Here is a 16,347-nt window from a genome sequence, read left to right as displayed (position 1 = left end):
TATATATATATATATATATATATATACGGCGCATGTACACTCAACGCATATGAATTGTTAACGTGCATACATTTGAAGACAGAAGTAAACACCGTACACTCATACATAACAGCATCGATATATCGGTATCTGCAGGCAAAGGGCTCAATAAATGTATGCACTGACACATAAAAGGTATGCCTAGTTGCAAACGCTAACGGGCTATTGCCTATAGAATACCTGAAGAGGGCCTTGAGGTTTTCTGGCAGTTCTGTGCGTCCTGCGTATCCTGGGTTCATAGTGATGAACATGCCACAGGTGTGTATGAGGTTGATTTCATCGTCCATAAATTGGAATTTCTTTTTTCCATCCTTAATCGCATCTAAAATGCATTTGACTTGGGTGGAGACAACGGAGAGCACTTCAATAGAAATGCGATTGAACTCGTCAAAGCATCCCCAGGCCCCCGATTGCGCAAGACCCATAAATATCTGCGCCATCGACAAGTAGTTCATTTGATCGGAACAGTTAAAGACAAAAACCGGAAGACCAATCGCTCGACTCAAGTCTTTCGTTGTCTCCGTCTTGCCAGTGCCTGCAGGCCCAGCAGGGGCCCCCCCCATCGTCAAGTTCAACGCCTGCGTAAGAGTAATGTAACAGCGATCTGTCAGGGGTGTTATCACCAGACGTCCGCAGTTGCCCACGAACTCGTGCATGTATGTCGTCGTCCAGTCGCAGATCTTTATGATGCAGTCTTTCTTCGTGTCCCCGGATTTCTGCCTCCAGTAGAAACGCAATTGAGACTGCCACTGAAAGGAGGAGGCTGCAACGCAAACAACATGCAAAAACCTTAACCCTCAGTCGCCAACCCAACACGAGAATAACGTGAAGGCCTTCTTACGCTGCAATTTCGGGTGAATTCAGCCAACGGGAATAGAACATTCAGAGCATAACATACTTTTTTCTGTGTTAATTATGTTGCTTTACTGCTGCCAAATAGGACCCTCACAGTATATTGTATTGAGTATTACTGTGTTTATTATATTTCTCCGCTATGTTTTTATGTTGCATTACAATTGTGTTAGTACCTCATCGTGCTGCGAGAAGTGCAGTATGGCATAGGGCAACATAATGCGACGTACAACACAACAGCATGACCAAATGAAAAGGACAACAAGAGAAGACATAATATTCTGCCAAGATAAGGTAACGTAATGTTACAAAATAAGGTGTTCAATACGAGAGAGTACAACGCAAGAGATCACAGGGCATTAGAAAGCGAAAAGCAGCACAGGTGTTGCCGTTGTTAGTGTTTTCGGTACTATTCGCCTAAGGTGATGGTTGCTGTTGCAGATGCTACCACTATGGCTGCAGTTGTTGCTCTCGTCTTTGCGCTTGGGCCTGAGCTGGGCCTCGGGATGTCTGAGCATCCTCAGTTACTGCTCAGGAAGCTCTTGCTGCTTTTGTTGCTCATCTTCCTGCTGTATGTGTTGTTGCTGTTCTTCCTGCTGTTGTTACCGCAGAAGTTGCTGCAGTCAGTGTGAACCTTACCTTCTGTGATTTTTTTGGTGATGAAGCTTTCTACGACATCCCTAAGGTGTACGTCAATGGTGATAAGGGTGATGATTTTGGTCCGGAGGTTTTTGCTTAGGTCTTGCTGAACTTGGCGAATAAGTTTGTCGATCCTATCATCATAAACTTTCTTGTAGTCTTTCATTGCATTTTCAGACCCGCCCTCCAGCTCCTCGAAGCAGCGGGCCACCTCTTCTGTCCACATTATTTGGCTCGCCACCAAACACACTTGGCTGCAGTAATCCCTTAGCCACTCCTCCCTGCATCAAGCGACAAAACATGCGGACTTCAAATGAGGCAGACTCCACACACAAGCAACTAGGTGTGCAGCGAGGCAGGTTTGTTGCTGGTTACCTAGCTAGACTGGCTTCAGACGGGCAGCTAGCTAGCAGGGACGGTTCGAATAACACCCAGATAGCTACTTGCTGTGGTAGCAGTTCTGGCAAGTTTGCTGGGCAGGCGTATTCGCAGCTATGCACTTGGGCAGGCTCAATGCACCGATTGCTGACTTCAGCAGCGTGGGCAGCCATGCGATGGAACACTCGAAAAGGCAACAGCAGGAAAAATAGTACGAGATAACAGTAGACACTGACAGATGAAAATGTGCAACCCAATCTCAATGGCAAGGAAAAAAACATGGAACGAAACAAGCGATTACGAGGCATTAAACAGGGAGAGGAAAGTGCAGAAAAATACGTATCACAACAAATTATGAAAGGGAAACTAATAACAGAGGACAACCAAGCAACTAGCAGCAGCTGGTGAGTGCAAAAGAAATCACTGTAAGTTAAAAATAGTACTTAAGTTGGGGAAAAGTTGACAACTAAGCAAGTAAAGCAGCATTTCCAGATGTGGATGAGAGAGCGCAAAACAATTGGACACGAGAAGTGTCACGCAGTGGTTGAAACCGAAGAAAAGGGGACAACGAGGCATATAACACTGAATTTGATGATGCTGATGGGAACAAACAAGAGAGTAGGCCACATACAGCACCCCTTGGCGTCGAAAGCTAGTTAAAAGTGTATAGTGTACCTCCTACCTTGGTTTTTCAACCTCCCAATTCTCCGAGGTGCCTTTAGCTACCTCCAGGATGTCGCGCATCTGTTTGCGCATGTGAACTTCAAAGTTGGATAGATACTGAAAGTCAAGCAAGCACAAAACATCGTAGGCTATTACACTGCTATATAAAGTACTATTACAATGTGCCACATCTAACAGTAACGGGATTGCGTTAAGGGGAGCAATTGAGTTCCATCAACTATGAACTATGTCGTTCTGAAGGGCAGTAGCTTGAGAACTTGAATTGCGTTCGATTCAAGCATGAAATGTTAGTTTGAATGCAAAGAAGCACATGACAGACGCTGTGAAAGGAAGACAACAACAGCTTAAGCAAGGATAGCCCTACAGTTCATTGTGCGTACGTAGGTTTCTAATATTTTACGAGGTGCGGTGAATGAAGCAAAATTGTGAGCACACGACTATCAAGTCACAACCGCTTCAGAACTACGGCATAAACTGAAGAGGAGGCGAAGCACTGGCAATTCAGTGCCCCGTAAATGAGACTGCCTTCACCAGACAGTTAATCAACGGAATATATAAAACAGAAGCAAAATCCGTTTGCACAATATCACCATAGCAGCAGATACAAGCACCGAGGGGAGGCGAAACCAACCCTAAAGCCAAGCCCTAAACACTAGACCCTAGACCCTGAAGATCGCGTGAGGGGACAGTAAGGAACTCACAGTCTCAACCGGCCCTTCAATGATGTAATCTTCACCAAAAGGAACATACTCCCCCTCTTTAGACGACATGCCACTGGCGATGCGGTACGTTTGCAAGTTTTTCTCGAAGTTCAAGGTCGCAACGCCGTCGAAACAATCTCCTAAATAATACGAGACCTTCAGAGGGTCGTTGCCGTTTGCCAAGATATCCAACAAAGCCTGATTAGAAACGAAGTAAAAGCGCGCAAACGCCTTCTTCTTCTGCTCCAAATAATCTGAAACATGCAACATACACCCTAAGCCCTAAAACGTTAACCATACACCCGGATATTGGGAGCATTCGTTCGTCCAGATCGAGCAAGATCGAGCAGACGGAGGGCATGGAAATACACGCTATTAACTGAACTGGCGAGTCGCACAAACAGTAGTACACATCCGAAGAGGTCCGGCATATGCAGTGGATGCAGGTGAGTTTACGACGTTACTCGTTAGTCTCTACATGTGCTTATGATGTTCCTGTTTTTCCTGCTGCTGCTATTGATTCTGTTCTTATTGCCGCCGCTGCTTGACATTCGCACTTTTACTATCCGCTTTGTGCTTCTTTGTGGTTTTGTGTTGCTGGTTTAGGGTTTTCCAATGGCCTGTAAATGTTGTTTATGATTCAGATTAAATGTATGGCGGTTGAAGTGCTTTTAAGTGTTTTCAGGGTTTAAAGTTAGTGGGTTGAGCATGCCTCCAAGTGCCTTTTCGCAGGACTCGATGTTGTCTCTGAGTTTGTTGAGGAGTTCTTCTCTGCCTTCAGCTTGGCAGGCCTCCACCACATTGGGGTGGGCTTGGGCTGCATACATCATATCTCGCCACTCGCCGTCTGCACATTCAAATCGCTTCGACTCCTGAGGCAGCTGAGAGCGAATGTCTTCAGAGTGCATGAAGATGGGTTGCAAGCGCTGCAAAGAAGTGGAAGACAACAGCGAAGGGGTAGATAAATAGTCACCATCATGCAGCAGCAGCACAAACAGCAGCAGGTGTCGCAGCAGCAGAACCAGCAGCACACGCAGTAGCAGCAAAACTGGCGAATTGGAGACCGCAGGAACAACTGTGTCAACAGCAGAACGGGCGAAAATTGTCAAAAGTGCACAATCAACGGCTAGAGAAGCATGAATCGCAACTAGCGTCGAGGCCAAACCCGTTGCCAGTGCAGCAGCAGCAGTAGCGGCATCGAGAGGAGCGAATCCAACAGCAGCAGGAACAGCGGGAGCAGCAACACACAAAGATGCAGCAGCAGCAGCCACGGCAGCGGCAGCAGCAGCTTCAACAACAGCCCTAGCAGCAGAAGCAGCAGGATGCGCACCTCCCACTTGCGTTGTACTTCCATCCACACTGTGAGGACAGTGTCAACAGTTCTAAGCTTCGCTTGCCATTCTTCGACCGCATTTCTGCAGAAGTCGATGACAGCTCCTTGGCTCGTCATTGTCATGAGATCAACAGAATGCTGTTCAAGAATTTCAACGATATCGTCCAGAGGCTGCAGCAGAGGCGTTTCTTCGCGTTCTAACGAGAATTCGACCGTCTTGTCTGCCCATGTTTTTGTTATTTCTCTCAACTTTTTGTCGATGCGAGCTTCCTTCTGAGCACAGACAACTATTTCAGAAACGTCCGCTGCGCGCTCATGCAGATTCAACCTCAACAGGTCTTCGAGACAGAAACCAGGGCCTGAGGAATTCCACAAGGCACATATACAAACGACAAGAAGTCAGGTGGCACGCGAATAAAGCAACTCACGTATAGAAACCCAAGAAGCATATGAACAATTCGCATAACATAACCCGAAGTCGATGCGCTTGTTAATACATCAATATACGTGCCAACTAATTGATTACCATGGCAAAAGCCCAATGTCCATATCAGCTAATCGATCAACGTGCCAACAAATCGATTAAAATACCAAACCGCGATTGTCATATCAGGGAGCCAACATACTAAGAGGCCAAGAAATCAGCACATCAACTCATCAGGAACGAAACAAGCAAAAAAAAAGCAATAAGGGGAAACGACCCACCAATTACACAGCCAACCTACCAAACAAGCAAACAAACACGCAAAAGGCAAACTATGCAATGGCTTAGATCTTCCAATAAGTGGCGAACCTATTGTGAATGTTTGCCCTGCAATACTCATGAGTTGCTTCCAGTGTCTGTCCCTCATAAACTCGGAGTGGAGTTCAGCGACAAGAGGCAACACGACTTGCATATTGTTGACTCTCTCAAGAACAGCCTGATTGGCAGAATCAACGCAGCACATTGATGGCTTTCCACGTGTTTGCTCTGTCGATAAATGCAGTATGGTGAGTGAGTGTTTGCTTGCTTGGTTGCGTTGCCTTGCTAATCCTTTTGTTGCTTCTTTTTGAGAAATGCAGCTAATTAGCTTCTCGTCACCCATCTAATTGCCTAACTGCACGCCTGCGTATGCATTATTTTGTATGCTCTGCTTTATTCATTGTCGCTGGTTCTGTTTGATACGTCAGTTTGTATGCTGGTTGCTGCATCTTCAGTGATGCCTGTATCGCCTTGCAATCATTTGCTTCCACTTCTTCACGTATACCAAGTTCTCTTTATAAGCGGCTCTGCCTATACATGCGCTATTCCTACTTTTGACAGAAATATTAACGGATCTTAGATGCGCTGTTGCTCTATATGCTTTATTCGTGGGTATGAAGAACACCAACAGCGCAAACAGCAGGAGCAACTCGGTTCGCTTCTGCTTAATGGTTTAAAGAAAAATTCACAAGTTCGGGGTCCTTACCACGTATACTTTTGTGCTCTTGATCTCTTTCGAGAGGCTTCTAATGTGCTGCTGCATCGACTTGACGTGCTGCAGAAGCAAGTCCGTGTCGATTGTCTCCCACAGCGTGGCCTTCCAGGCCTCGAACCAACTGCTGACGTATACATTGAGATCCCACGCCTCCTGCATAGACGGAGAAAAGAATGAAGCCGATACAAAAATCAAACAAATAAAGAAACAAACAAGAATAGTAGGATCTAAGTGGACCCAATCGCACGAACTGAAGAAACAAACAAATGGACTTGAATAAAATGAGTTCATGCTAAGGAACTAAAAGAAAAATCAAGCCGAGCACCATGTGGACACAGCGAATCGGCGTATACGTAGACGATCTGTTTTTCAGCAAGTTGGTGTGTCTGTTCGTGCATGCAGGGTGCTGCCTCCAAAGGGACAAAATCCAGCAAAGAAAACACAAAATAAGTACAAGAAAAGAATCCTGTGGCAGACGACAGTGAAACGAACGATAGCCGTTGCATGCGCATTAACAGACATTTGCCCTAACACATATTATTGCGGTGTTTCAGAAGAGCAAGAAGTGAGCCCCTCCACTCTGCATTCTCATTAGCGAAAACTGTGGCACTGTCCTGTTTTTTCGATATATAGAAAAAGCAAACGTGCATGCCTGTTGCTCTAGTACTCGTACGAGTCTGGTTGGTGCTGTGGTGATTTGCGTGAGTTTGCAAGCTTGTGTACAGTTTGCTTGCCTTGAGTGTCTTGAGTTCTTCTTTAGAATCCTTGAGTTCTTTGTGCTGCGACTTGGCGATATCAAAGAGGGTTTCAAGGTTGTTAAGTTCTCTAGCATGTTGTTCGAGGCTAAGGCACTTGAAGTAGAAATCGTCGATTGCTTTGTAGGCGTTTTCCGGTTCTGTCCTTGCATCGAAGGGGGGTATTTGCAAAAACGCTTCTCTGAATTCCTTCACCTCGCTGCTGAAGCTGTCTAAAGCTGCCTTGATGTTTTGCACTTCAGCGTTCTGAAGAGGCAGAATTGCCTCCTTGGCTTCAAATGCCTTTCTTATCACCTCTTCCCACTTCGAGGGAGCCGCGTCTAATGCTTGCAAACGAGATTCAGGAACCAAACACCCATGTTTCTTCAATAAAGCAACCTGCAAATATGTATATACAAATATGGACATGCACATGTATATAGAGTGGCAGTATTGCGCATGACACATATATGCTGAAAAAAGCACACAAAATAGAATCACTGGAGAAAACATATAACTAGAATAGTAAACTCAACGCATAAAACACAAGAATGGCTTTGGTAGACGAGGTACATATAAGAGCATCGCTAAGCAATGAGGCTACAATGGCACCATTGAACAAAACACTTGCAGGAGCATCACTGAACAAAAAACATTCATGAGCTTCACCAAATAAAACACGCACGACTGTATCATCCAACACAATACAGACAGTAGCATAACATCGTCTCGAGTAGTAAAACGCTAAGCAGCACAGCTCTTCGCCACAGTATCTGCCCAACCAACGCTGGCTATTGTCTCTTGAAGGCCCTTGTTTTGTTATTGGGCTTTGAAAATGAACTCTGCTTCAGTTGAAACAACTCGGTCCTAGCCTAGAGTTTAGGGTGTTAGAGTTTAGGGTAAAAGGTTGGCGCACCTGTTCATGCACAGGTCCAAGGAGCCGCTTAATAGGATCGTTAGCAATTTTAACGTCTCGAATGTAAGTCATGAATTTGTAGAGCGTGTCTTTATCGATTTTGTCCTTTTCGTCCTCTTTTTCTGTTTCTGGTTGCTGCTGTTCCGGTCCGGTTTTATCTCCACTGGCGCTGCTGCTGCCATGTGAAGCAGCAGCAGAAGCTGTTGCTGCGCGTTCTCCTTCTTCTGTCGCTTCTGCTTCTTCTTCATCCTCTGCTGTGGGGGGCTTCACAGAAAGGCAGGCGTCCATACGATTTACAAACTGCGTTAGAGCGTCTGCGCGGGCTAGGCAGCAATTCAACAGGAAGTCGGTATAGTGGGATGCCCAAGAGGCGGCCAAATGACTCAGTTGTATTTTTGCAGGCTGCGCGTTGATGCGCAGCCAACATACATCCACTGGAGTTTTTAACTCCGCTATTTCAGATCGTAAACCCTCAAAAAAAGATATCTTCTCGTCGAAGCATACCAGCTCAGGAATCTGCAAGAAAAATAGGGGCACAACAACCACCACCACCAGCAGAAGTACCAGCAAATCAGCTGGCTGCGTGAGAAGCTAGCTGGATAGCTAGACAGCTACGACGCTGGCTACCCACCCAGCCCGTAGCTGACAAACTAGAAAAGCAGCTAGCTAGATACGCATGCCGGCATGCATGCAGCCAGGGAGCCAGCATGTTGCACCTATAGAGAGCTGCATAGATGGCTAGCCATATTACTGCCCAGCTAGCTAGCTACCGCCGGAAGAGGCTTCAAGCTGGCTAGCGAGCCGGGTTTCACTTGCCGGCACGTCATATCAGGACACAGCTTGCTAACTTGGCAGCTAGTTGTCTAGCTTGCTGCTGACTCCTCTCCCGCTTTCTCTGACTAACTTCGTAGCTGGCTAGTCAGCTAGCCAGCTCGCGGGAGGTGCTTACCCTTCTGCCAATGTCGACGCCGACCAGCTCCAAAACATTTTCCAGGGAGTCGCCTTCTTCGGCAGTTGAAGGGAAGACTTCTGGAGGGGATTCTGCAATAAAGCTTTCGAGATCCGTGGCAGGGTCTCTTTTCCACAGGAATTCAAAGCGGCGCGTCTCCGCCAAGTACTTGTTTACTCGCGATTCAGTCTCTTCCAGCAACTCCGTCAGACGAGCGCGTCCTGCCTGATGGCAGAAAGAGAAGACACATAAAGGATAGCTGCAACAAACAGACCGTCAATGAAACCCATACACCACGTACAGCAGCACCAGCAGCAGCAGCAGCGAGGGCGGCAGACGCAGCAGCAGGAGAAAGAGCAGCATCTATAGTATATTCTCCTGCGCACTGTCAGGAACAATCGAAGCAAATACGACTACTGCGAATGGGAACTTATCCATGATGTGCACGGGTCGCCCTACCTATACTCCAAACAATAAACTCAAAATTCTAGTTCTTACCATGAAGCTGAAAGACTCCTTGACGTCCGCAACATAGTCCCCTTTTCCAGAGTCCAGTCGAGTTGTCGTTGCGGCGCTTTTGAGGATATCTCCGACCCAACCCTCAACAACTCTGCAGATCCCTCTGTGATTACAGAAGAGAGAGCATGGCATTAGCCAATCAATTACTTATTCAATTATAGTCTTTATGGATCGGTGAATTGATTAATGCAATACTATCTCTTCTATGTGCTATATGATTAATTACTTGACACTCAATCACTTCGAGGCTATCCTCTTGCATGCGCTGATAACACTTGTATAGCTGCCAACAAGTGTACGTATCTGTGCATCTGTAGCAAAGAAAAGCAGCTGTCTATCTTCTGGCTATGTGCCTTTATAATGAAATTAGGAAAGAAGAACTAGCCAAACCAAATTTATACTATGTATGCTACTCTGGAACAACAAGGAAATAAATGTGTTTACACCTAAATCGCCTTCATCACTTAACATCAAACACATGCAGATGTGCAAAACCTTAAACTGCAACGCTAAATCACAAACCCTAGAGACGACCATGAAAGCAATGCAACTGCCACCAATGAAGGATAAAACAAACGTAAACCCTAATTCACCCCCGAAGCGCGGGACACGGAACCCTAAATCCCAAACCCTAGACCACAAATCCTTAACTCGAGGCCCCAAGTATTACCCGTGTTCATCTCTGAAAGGCGGCACGAGATCAATGGCATTATCTAAAAGCTCCAACTTCACCTCGAACAGGGGAGGCGCTTCAGGCCGGGGGCTCATAGCTGTCGGTAAAGCAGAGCAAGGCACAAGAAAGAGAAGACAACAATAAAAACAACAAATACATTGCAAGACACGTACCCAACTTAAGCAAAAAGAAAAAAACAAGGAGATCGCACGACAAAATACACATATACACAATTGCCTCCAGTGTGGAGAAGGGACACAAAAGGCAGCAAAAGAAACAGAATCAAAACACTTAAAGTAAAACTCAAACACCATATTGATGAGGAGCGTCTCACAGGATGCCACAGGAACAACAACAATAATACGTACGACTGCAATAGCAACTACAACAAAGACACCAGCAGTAGAAGCAACAACAACCGAGCGAACCCAGAAAAGCAATAGAGGAAGCAAAACGAGACGGCAAAATAATAAACAAAAGGAGAGACAGGAACAAACGCTGTATGAACAGCGCAACAGAACCTGATAAGTACGGCTGGACGCAGCAGCCTTCAGAAAGCAGCATAACGGAAAAAAACAAAACGGGCTAATTATTGAAGACTTGACGTTTGGTAGAGAGACTAGTGTTTGGGGTTGTGGCCTTAGAATCTCAGGTTCAGCGGTTAGCGTTGGGAGTTTGGAGTTTACTGGCTTCTAAAGCCTTGACCAGCTGCTCGAGCGAGCCGACTGCCACAGCAGTAAAGCCCTCACTAACAACCGCGCTGACAAAGTGTGCATGCGCCCTCCACTGACTCATGCCTGCAACAAAGACGGCTTAGGGTTTGGGGTTTGCCGTGTGTGCATGGGGTTGAAGGATAATTACCCTGGGCTTTGCTTCCTAACACACAGTGAGGTTATTCTAGGGTTTGGAGTCACTGCGTGAGGTGGATGCGTGTTATGGATGCATGCAAGCTGCCTGCATACGGGCCCCAAGAATGTCTGGTTATGTGTGAAATATTGTGTGCACCTTTAGTGGCTTTAAGCGCGTCTGCAGAGTCTTTCAGCTTTTTGTGGAGATCTTTTCCTTCTTCGGAAATGTTGTGGATTCTGTTTGCAATGGCAGCTCTAACGAGTTGGTCTGCGTCTTCTACTGCCATTGGTTTTGGCTTCCGTTCGAACAGCGGCTTCTCGCTCCAGCTGTTCAGCAGGTCTGCAGCCACGAACACAGGCTTAAGTACATCCCAAAGAATTCAAGATCTGTATGCGCATGCGCATGCGCTTGTGTGTAACGTTGTCACCGCATGCGCGAACCGTGTGCTTGCAGGTACAAAGCCTGGAATCTATTTTGTTGGCTTTTTCGCGGAGGACACCAAGTGGCTCGAAAGCAAGGAAAGCTCCTAGTGGTGGAGCAGCTCAGAAAGAAGAAAGAAAATAAATGCACAAATAAAAGAAGGAAAACAAGAGGAAAAGAGATAAAGGGGCACGAACAGAATGGCTAATGGGCAACCTGATGAAGAGGCACCACAGCATTGCTTTCTCTCTACACCTAGTAACGGTGTGCTTGCAACATGAATGCACGCAACTTGCGTGTATGCGACTGACGTGCATACAAGACTTAACCAAGGCCCATGCATTGGCATACGGGGCTCAACTAGGCTAGCAGAAAGTAGAGGTAACCTATCTTACTGAATGACATCTGAAGGTTGTTTGTGATTGCGTCGCAGACAGTAAATGCATCAGCAACGGCAGCAGCAGCAGCAGCAATAAACTCCTCCACTCCTTCAGACTCCCAACTTAAAGTCGTCAGCCCAGGCTCCAAAATTTTGTCGATCTCCGCCAAGCGATCCGCAAGCAGAGGCCGCTGGTTAGGTAGCAGACCCGTCAACACCTACACGCACACAGACTCAATTTACTGCTGCTGTTCCTGCTGTTCCTGCTGTTCCTGCTGTTCCTGCTGTTGCTGTCGTCGCTCCTGCTGGTGTGGTGTCTTGCGCGTTTGCTGAATGCTCCAATGCGCTACGGTTTTTGATGCGGTTCATGCTATGCAACGGTGTTTGCTGCTGCTTCTGTTGCTGTTGCAGTGCTTCCACGAACTCATGCAGGCAGACTTGTGGGGAGTGTACGGCGTATTTTTTGTTGCTTACTCTGTTGTATTTGAGGCAGACAGTCTGCAGGTCTGTGACCTGCTGTCTGTACACCTCAGCCTTTGCGTGGACTGCTTTGGCTGCTGGTGGCACAGGCAGTCCCTGAAGCTGCATGTACCTCACTTCTTTAAGCAGCTGTTTTAGTTGTGGGTGGAAGTTTGCATGCAGCAGCAAGTCCTCAGAACGCCGCAGCAGCACCAGCCCCAACTTAGACGTTGAAGGCTCCACCTCGCGTTCGCTCCACTCGCTACGCTGTGTTCAAAACTCAAATTCCAAAATTTAAACCCTAGACCGACGGGCTTGATCACCCCCATTACATTGTACACCTTAAATAAAAAAGGAAACTCGAGGCATCACATCATGATGAGTACTGTTGGTGAATGGGGCACCACTTTTCAAAATTGTTTTCCTAAGATTTGCTTGCCATGATGCATGGATCATGGCATGGAGCGTGCAAGCAGTGGATGCTCTCGTGAGACCGTCCATTATTTCCATTCACTCATCTATGCATGCACGCACGCATAGATGCCTGCATGGATGCAGGAGCGCGCCACATGCATATATTCACGTGTGCATGCACGCACGACCTCAGCATACCCACGAATGCATGCATGCATGCATGGATGTATGGTGCATTGCTTACGATTTTTTCTTGGAATTGTTCTATGGCTGCGACCACCCCATTGCATTGTTTGACGACTGGCTCGAGCTCAGAATTAGATGCATTAATGATAATCCCAAGTTTCTGCATGCGCTCGAGAGGCTCTTTAATGCGATTAAGGAGAGCTGCAGCCCAGCTGAGGGCCTTGGCAATAGGCGGTCTGTTGATGTAGATGAAGGTGCTGCTGCTGCTGCAGCAGCAGCTGTTGTTGCTGCTGCTGGTGCTTGTGCTGCTGCTGCTGTCGTCTTCACAGCCGCTCAAGAAGATTGCATGTACAGTTTGCACTTCTTCTTTAAGCTGTTGCAGCAGCTGCGGGTGGTGCCACGCTGCTGCCTCTTGTAGCCCTGGCCGTCCCAATAAAGGGGCAAAACTTTCAAATAAACGTAAGCGCGATAATAAAGAAGAACTATCGACAAAGCTCATCGAAAAAACAGCAGCCAAACGCTGCTCCAAATCCTTCACCCGAGTGCTGAAACACATACGTCCTCATGGGTGTTGATATACATGCGTGCATGCGCGCACACATGCATGTATAGGGGTGTGCATGTTTGCATGCATACATGCAACAGCAAAGAAGCATGCGTGCATGCAAATTAAAAGGGGATAATAAGCTAAGAGGAGCTCCCGTACCGGAAGAGTTGAAAGTGTGTGTCTGCGTCTTTTGCTTCGACAGAAAGAGGATCGAAATTAATCTGCTGAAATTCTTCCATCAATGATTTGAACTCAGCATGCAAGCGCTGCACATTTGCAGACAGCTGACTGCCTAGCAGCGCAAAACAACAAACCCTAAACCATAAGGCCTAAATCCCAAATATTGCACATAATTAAATACGCAGTATAGTCTCACATAGAGCAAAGCAGAACTGCCACAATGACGAAATACAAAGGATACGCCCCAGCCCAACATTGTAGACCCTAAATCTGAATCTACGCTCCCTGCGGATTACCTTTGGATCCACAGATTTCGATTTTTTCGAGTTTCGCAAATTGTTGGGCTGTGTTGGCGACGGAGGTGAGAGCTGCATTTCTTCCTCTATAGGTGTCCAGACGCAGAAAAACAACTTCTGTCTTCAAGTTAAACGGCCTCCCTGCAGCTGCTGCCTGTTCTGCGTAGTTCTCATATAGGCTCTTCACCGAGTCGCACACCTGCAGCATAACACACCCTTGAGCTGCAGCAGCAACATCGAACGCAGCAGCAACGGTTTCCGCAGCGAGATCCATCGATGCAGGGACAGCACCAGCTGCAGCATAAGCATCAACAGCGGCAGTAGCAGCCGCTGCTGATACTGCTGTTGGTGTAGCTTTTACTGCAGCTGCCCTTGCATTTGCTGCTGCATTTGGTGATGTTGGAGTATATGTCTCCCTGGCTGTTCCTCACTTCTAGGGCGACAGTGAGTTTATCTGCCGCTTCTTTTGCCTCTTCCTGCTGCAGCAGCTTAAACACCTCTGTACCTGACACAAAGCGCATGCACTGCTTTATCACTGCATTGCAGATGCCTCGCATCAGCATGATGAGTCTTGCAGGTTTAATGAAGGCCTTGCTATGCAGCCAAGTCAGCAGCAGCAATTCGAATAGAGGAGGCAGAGCTTCTGCTGCTACAGACAGCTCAGCTGTATCGTCCGCCAGTTTCTTTACCCTGCATGCATGCACCCATGCATGCACGCATGCATGGGTACGCAGACAGCAAGGGAGAAATGTCAGAGACCGTTGAAGTGCGGCAATCACATGCTGTAGCAGCAAGTGCACCGCCGCGGTTGCTGTTGCAGCCATTGTTCTCCAGTAAACAAGCGGACAAATAAACAATAAACGCACAAGCAAGCAAGCTGACAAACAAACGAGCAGAAAGATTGGGTGATAAACAGAAAGGCAGACAGGCGGAGCGACAAGCCAAACAGACAAACAAGCAAATAAACAAACAAATAGACACACAAAGCAAGCAAACAAAAAAGCAAATAGGGAAGTAGACACTGGAAAGGAAACACTTGAAAGGAGACATTAGGAATAAGAGACTAGAAAAGAGACACTTGGATCCTACCATGGTTGCAGCACCGACAGGTACTTTGCGTTTTCTTGTGCCTCTGCTTTAGCAGCATCGAGCTCGCTAATAAGTTTGACAAAAGCAGGAAAGTAGCTGCTGTTTTGCTGCTGCAGGAAAGCTAAAACATGCTGGACGTGCTGCTGCTGCAACTGCTGAGTGACGAATGCCAGAGCTGCTGCTCTCTCCACCCAAAAGTCAATCTCTTCGTTTGCATCGGCATTTCCCCCTGCGCGCAGCAGCAGCAGCAGCAGGGGTGAAGGCAGCATGGGGGAGGGGAGCGGGGGTAGGAGGTACTGCAGCAGCAGTAGCAGTAGCAGTGAAGGCAGCAGTAGTAGGAGGAGTAAAGGCGGCAGAAACGCCGCAAGCAGAAGCAGCATTTGCTACAGGGGAAGGGGGAGAGGACGTTGTCAGGATAGCAGCAGTAGACAGAGCAGCAGCGATGGCGACAGCAATAGCAACTGCGGCAGCGGCAACATGTTGCTGCCAGACAGCGCTTAGCCCATTCATGCATACATGCTCATGCATATATTAAAACGCGCCGAAAACAAACAAGCAAACTGAACGAAAACACGATTGCTGTAAATGCACAAATAAACAAACAAAAAGACGAAACAATTTAAAACAAAAAAGGCAAAAGCAAATACAGATAAAGTATACAAGCAGTAAACATAGGGTAGAAAAAGGAGAAGGCAGCAACCAAATGCAAACAAAATGGAGGAAACAATCCACAGACAATCCCACACACAATAGGACAAATAAACAAATAAGCACGCAAACAAACAAAAGAAACACACAAACATAAGACAAATGAAGAAAGGAAGGAACACAGGAAGAAACAAAGAAGCAGGCAAGCTAACAAACACACCAGCAAGCAAGCAAAGAAAGGAGGAAACAAAGAAAGACAGAAGGACAGAAACAAACAAACGAACACACAAGCCAACAGGGACGCAAAGTTCAACAAACAACAAACAACATAACAAGCAAGAAGGAAGGAAAAAACCAAAGAAATAAATAAGGAAGAGACAAGAAGAACAAATACAGGAAGGAAAGAAACGCCTTTTGCCTTCTTGCCTGCTGCAATTGCCTGCGTTGAAGTTTGCTGAAGAGTTGCTTTGATTTGTGCCCCCCATAAAAGAAGAGCCTCTTCGTATACTCTGCTTCTCTCAGCACTAGTAACTGCTACTGCTGCTGCTGCTGCTGCTGCTGCTTCTGCTCCTGCTGCACCTGTTGCTCCTGCTGCTGCTGCCGCTGCGGCTGCTGCAGTTGGCGTCGTATCATAAGGAGCTGGCAGGACGCAGCGGCCACTGACTGCACCCGTTGCTGCTTGCAACTTCAAAAGAAAGGCACAAAACTTTTGCAGCACTTCCCCGCGCAAGGGCGAGCAAGAAGAAGACATATCCTGCGGTGATAAACAAACAATTTATCCATTTTGTTACATAAGGGTAATGGGATACAATATAATTGGTCTTATTGTTAATGTATGCGCATGCGCCCAGACTGTTGACCCTCCTGATGGTGCTGTTGCTAAGGTTGCTGCTGTTGTTGCTGCTGGTTTTGATGCAGCTGTTGCTGCTGTTGCTTCTGTGTTTCTGTTTCTACTTTTGTTGCTGTTGCTGTTGCTGGTGCTGGTGCTATTATTGCTACAGCGGCC

The 16,347-nt window shown here is 46.9% G+C and overlaps 2 protein-coding genes across 2 annotated transcripts; both read right to left on the bottom strand.

Annotated features, from left to right (window-relative positions):
• Positions 1–219: 219 nt before the first annotated feature.
• On the bottom strand, positions 220–3,844 carry EMWEY_00042220 (Dynein heavy chain 17, axonemal, related; the record flags this gene model as incomplete). The annotated part of the gene is made up of 5 exons (XM_013482748.1): positions 220–802; positions 1,531–1,811; positions 2,591–2,688; positions 3,294–3,547; positions 3,772–3,844. Coding segments are annotated over 5 exons (1,289 nt in total), but the record flags the coding sequence as incomplete, so codon positions are not given.
• A 120-nt stretch (positions 3,845–3,964) lies between these two features.
• Positions 3,965–16,092, bottom strand: EMWEY_00042210 (hypothetical protein; the record flags this gene model as incomplete). The annotated part of the gene is made up of 20 exons (XM_013482747.1): positions 3,965–4,219; positions 4,624–4,985; positions 5,420–5,546; positions 6,075–6,310; positions 6,757–7,216; positions 7,734–8,249; positions 8,683–8,907; positions 9,181–9,292; positions 9,872–9,971; positions 10,561–10,599; positions 10,880–11,062; positions 11,539–11,740; positions 11,997–12,248; positions 12,640–13,126; positions 13,288–13,420; positions 13,605–13,803; positions 14,036–14,294; positions 14,694–14,922; positions 15,491–15,548; positions 15,736–16,092. The coding sequence occupies 20 exons, from the start codon at positions 16,090–16,092 to the stop codon at positions 3,965–3,967; spliced, it is 4,791 nt and encodes a 1,596-aa protein (XP_013338201.1).
• Positions 16,093–16,347: the final 255 nt, after the last annotated feature.

The sequence above is a fragment of the Eimeria maxima genome, genomic scaffold (assembly GCF_000499605.1).
Source record: "Eimeria maxima Weybridge genomic scaffold, Emw_scaff744, whole genome shotgun sequence".
Classification (NCBI taxonomy): Eukaryota; Apicomplexa; class Conoidasida; order Eucoccidiorida; family Eimeriidae; genus Eimeria; species Eimeria maxima.
Note: the sequence above shows the minus strand (reverse complement) of the source record. Positions and strands in the feature narration are given on the sequence as shown.